The 4714-nt window shown below is 43.0% G+C and overlaps 1 protein-coding gene across 1 annotated transcript; it reads left to right on the plus strand.

The window, feature by feature from the left end:
• Positions 1-770: 770 nt before the first annotated feature.
• Positions 771-3346, plus strand: foxa2 (forkhead box A2). The gene is made up of 2 exons (XM_085392026.1): positions 771-1076; positions 1750-3346. The coding sequence occupies exons 1-2, from the start codon at positions 1005-1007 to the stop codon at positions 2917-2919; spliced, it is 1242 nt and encodes a 413-aa protein (XP_085248152.1). The 5' UTR covers positions 771-1004; the 3' UTR covers positions 2920-3346.
• The last annotated feature ends 1368 nt before the right edge of the window (positions 3347-4714 follow it).

Genomic DNA, 4714 nt, shown 5'->3' on the forward strand with positions numbered 1-4714 from the left:
ACTGTGCCTTTGTGCAAATATCACCTACATTAGTTGGGAAAGAGGTAAGGACTTTAGTACTGACAAAATGTAAACTTTAGCTTGTAGGAAGTTTTGATATTGTTTAAAATGACCAATTATATCAAACATGCTGCGGTCATTTACACGGATCTCGCTGCTTTTTCTGTGGACTAAGCAAAGCTGAAAGAGAAATCCTCTTCAGGTGAACATCAGAAAGGTTTAAAACTGTGTCTTATCATTTATGTAAGCCATAAACACGTGTTCTTGGATTTATATAGCAACAGAGCTATGGCAGAATAATATTTAATCCTGTATCAGTTAATGGTTTAATCTGCCTTAAATCTCTGTAGAGATTTTTGCTGAAACGAGATTTTACTTCATTTCTAAACGTTTTCGTGTTCTTTGGTGTTCTCGGTGTAAAATAGTCAAAATTTATATGTAGGCTTAGGCAATAAATTCCTTGAATGCAACGCAATAAAATGGATTATGATTTGAGCTCAGCTGAAGTGGAATAAGCACTTTGGAGTATGTGCGTAATGAAAAGCGCACCAAGGAAGAGCGCCAAACATTCCTTTTATAGTTCTCCCCCCCCTTTTTCTGCCCCAACCAAAATACAATAAGATTAGTTTATAATGAAGCTTTTCATATGAAACTGTTCTTTTCAGTTAGCGCAGGTGTACAATTGGGGTGGGGGGATGCTCGAGGAGTCTCACGCCTAGGTGCGAGGAGATTATTCAAATAGGGCCCAAGGCGTAGAAGTAGGGATTGGAGGCTTGCCTAGAGCACAGAGCTATATCACAGCGTTAACAAGCAGCACGGAGCGTCATTTGAACTCCAGTCACTGACAGACGCATTTCACGGCTGGCTCCATAAGACACACATGCTCCAGTCTTCGACGAAGGGACAGACCGACGACCTAAATACACTCAGTGGTCCCCAGTTACCTGCTATTAGAGAGACTTTCGGCTTTCCCTCTGCTGGGAGACGCTTTGTAAAAGTCCTCCATGATGCTTGGAGCAGTTAAAATGGAAGGACACGAACACACCGACTGGAGCACCTACTACGGAGAGCCCGAGGTGGGTACCTTAAATATATATTTTTTTCTGTCTAAAGCCGATCCCATTTTATACAACTCAATATTAGCCCTGAGATAATATTAACTTTGTGATCAAATATTGACTTGAGGCGCCTCCAAATCCTCCCCCATCTCCACGCAGCGCACTATCCTAACAAAGTTGCTTGACATGTAGGGGAAGAAACTTTTCGCTCGGATTATAATTTCATAAGTCTCTACGTGTTTCTACTAAATCGGGTTATTGTTGGTCAGGTTTCCACCCAATAAACACGGGTGCTGTTTGATTTCGGGGAGATTTTTCAGTGGACACACGCACACCGAGTAGTATTTTCATCTAGGCTGCACATTTTAAGAGGAATAGTCACCTCAATTTTATTTATTTATTTATTTATGTTTTGTTGTAATACTGGCGTTAAATATATTGTTAAATATACACACCCCTGTTTTTCATTTTTAGGAAATACTTCGCGCGAGAGCAAACGCCTACAATGCCACTTCACACTTACGAAACCGGGAAGCTTTAAAATATAAAGTATTATTTATGGAGATGAATAAGGCGATTTTTATCAGGCTCAAATAATAACGATTCGCCGTGTTTAGAAATCACTGTGCCGCTTTATTCCTCGCTGCAATGCCAGATGAAACTCACGAATGCCTCTTTCCCTCACTGACAGTGTTACACCTCGGTTGGCAACATGAACGCGGGCCTGGGAATGAACTCTATGAATACCTACATGAGCATGTCCGGCATGAGCACCACTGCCAACATGACGGCCAACTCCATGAATATGTCATACGTCAACACGGGCATGAGCCCCTCCATGACCGGCATGTCACCTGGAACCGGCGCCATGAACGGCATGGGCGCAGGGATGACGGCAATGAGCGCAGCCCTGAGCCCCAGCATGAGTCCCATGACCGCACAGCCCGCGTCTATGAACGCCCTCACGTCGTACTCAAACATGAACGCCATGAGCCCGATATACGGACAGTCTAACATCAACAGGTCCAGAGACCCTAAGACCTACCGCAGGAGCTACACGCACGCCAAACCCCCGTACTCCTACATTTCTCTTATCACCATGGCCATCCAGCAGTCCCCGAGCAAGATGCTGACACTAGCCGAGATCTACCAGTGGATAATGGACCTCTTCCCGTTTTACCGACAGAACCAGCAGCGCTGGCAGAACTCCATTCGCCACTCTTTGTCTTTCAATGACTGTTTCGTCAAAGTGCCCAGGTCGCCGGATAAACCGGGGAAAGGCTCGTTTTGGACTCTGCACCCGGACTCCGGGAACATGTTCGAGAACGGCTGCTACCTGAGGAGGCAGAAACGCTTTAAGTGCGACAAGAAGATGAAGGAACCGGGCCGCAAGTCAGGGGACGGCGGCTCCTCCAACAGCAGCTCGGAGAGCTGCAACGGCAACGAGTCCCCGCTCTCCAACTCCTCCTCCAGCGACCACAAAAGGTCCCTGTCGGACATGAAGACGAGCCAGGCCCTGAGCCCGGAGCACACCGCTGCTAGCCCGGTGACGCAGGGGCAGCACCTCATGTCTCAGCATCACTCGGTTCTTGCGCACGAAGCCCACCTGAAGCCGGAGCACCACTACTCCTTCAACCACCCTTTCTCCATAAATAACCTCATGTCCTCGGAGCAGCAGCATCACAAAATGGACTTAAAGACTTACGAGCAGGTGATGCATTACTCCGGCTATGGCTCCCCCATGGCGGGACCTCTTTCCATGGGCTCCATGGCGGGGAAAGCCGGTCTGGATTCTTCATCCATACCTGACACAACTTACTACCAAGGTGTCTATTCCAGACCAATTATGAACTCCTCATAAACTCTTTTATTCCCTCATGTAATGTGGACTTTCTTCCCATTCACTTTGTACATTTGTAAAAGAAAAAGTATAGACTTTGTGTACAATATGTATTTCAGATATTTTTGACGTTTCCCACAGTTTTAGTTGTCGAGTTTGTTAGTAGCCTAATTATTTTGAGAGGATGCTGATATTAATGATTAAAAACACTGATAATGTGACGGAAATCTGCTCAGAAGTTGGTTTCAGGACTGGACCCAAAGACAACCAACAACAACTTGCTGTAAAATAGCCTGCGTCCGCATAACTGGACTCGTAAATGACTCGAAATGCCTCGCTGGATTTGTTCAATCATTTGTGTAATTCCTATTTATGGCTTGTATATGTGTATTCTTGTAGTGACAAGAACAGAATCTATATTAAAGTGTTATTGGTTTTGTTTTCTGAATGTCACGGTGTTGGGCCATTTATTATTACTATCATTCTTACTATTATTATTATTATTATTACTATTATTATTATAGGAAAAATTAGATTTTATCCAAAAAACGAACTTCAAACGGAGAATTTGCAGGAGAAAGATACAATTTGAGGCGGCATTAATTTAGTCCAATTTTGGTTTATATTATCATAACAAAAACGAATCCATTCATCCATCTTTGGGATCATAAAATACGTTTCTCACGATGTATTTATTTATTTAATTCAAATTCTGGAATTTATTCTTACCCACGTAAGGCTCACAGTCAGCTTGGATTAATAGCTTTGCTGGATAAAACCGGGAACAATGCTCCCAATTTGTCATTCAGGAAATGTAAACAACACACATATATGCTCATTAATCCCAACCACAAATTCAAATATTTATATGAAAAAAGGAGATGTAGCCAGTGCGCCACATTCTATAATATTTTTAAACTAAAGTGAGGTAAAAGGAGGTTTGAAAGAAAAAAAGCGGCAGGATAATTTAAAAATATATATATTAAAATGTTTTTTTAATTAATTAATTTTTTTTTTTTTTTAGCAAAATTGACCCCACACAGTCGATCCAAAGGCAGAAATGCACACGTTCCCATTTAATCTCGCAATCTTCAGCTGCAGTTGGTGAGATTATATGCAGCCTACATGCATGCATTATGCCAGCTATTAAATTCCCACACATACACATACTCTCTCTCTCACACACATACACTGGCGCGCGCGCACGCACGCGCACAGTGCAAAGTTTGGATCACTGAATAAGATTAGTGTCATTGTCACATAAAACAGCCTCCCGTGGCGCAGCAGAATAGTTGCAAAAGGGGCCTGATTTGGGAACAGAGCCGGCTCAATGCGATGCTCTAACTTTTCTCCCCACAATCTGGGGGACCATTGTCTTCTGCCTATTTTTAAAGTAGTGGGACCCTCCCCACTTGTTAGATAAGATAGGCTAGTTGTCATCCAAATGACTCCAAGTCCCCTCCTGAGCTCAAATCCAAGGCCAGGGAGTTTGGGAGCATTTCTGCTCCTCTTATAACCAAATGACACCCCTTCGACTTCTGAACACGTAGGGCCTAAAGTGTGCGTTTATTCTCCAGGCCCTCTTTACAGATCGTACTTTAAACAGCGTGATCTGCGAATAAACAAAGCCAGTAAACAATAGAGTGTAGGCTATGCTCACATATAGGAAGAGTACACACACAAACCAAATTGCACAAGTGTAAACTTTGAATAGGACGCCGCAGCTCTGTAAATTTACACAGACATTAAATTTCGTTCTATTCATTTTAGACATATAATGCTAAGCTGATTTTTTTATAGCACACTGATCGATATC

Source organism: Rhamphochromis longiceps, linkage group LG19, assembly GCF_057381845.1.
Source record: "Rhamphochromis longiceps isolate RC_006_pf linkage group LG19, R_longiceps_female_GT1.1, whole genome shotgun sequence".
Classification (NCBI taxonomy): domain Eukaryota; kingdom Metazoa; phylum Chordata; class Actinopteri; order Cichliformes; family Cichlidae; genus Rhamphochromis; species Rhamphochromis longiceps.

Coding starts and splice junctions, on each gene's coding strand:
- foxa2 (XM_085392026.1), top strand. CDS start 1,005: ATGATGCTTGGAGCAGTTAAAATGGAAGGACACGAACACACCGACTGG. Junction 1,077..1,749: donor CCTACTACGGAGAGCCCGAG/GTGGGTACCTTA, acceptor CCTCACTGACAG/TGTTACACCTCGGTTGGCAA.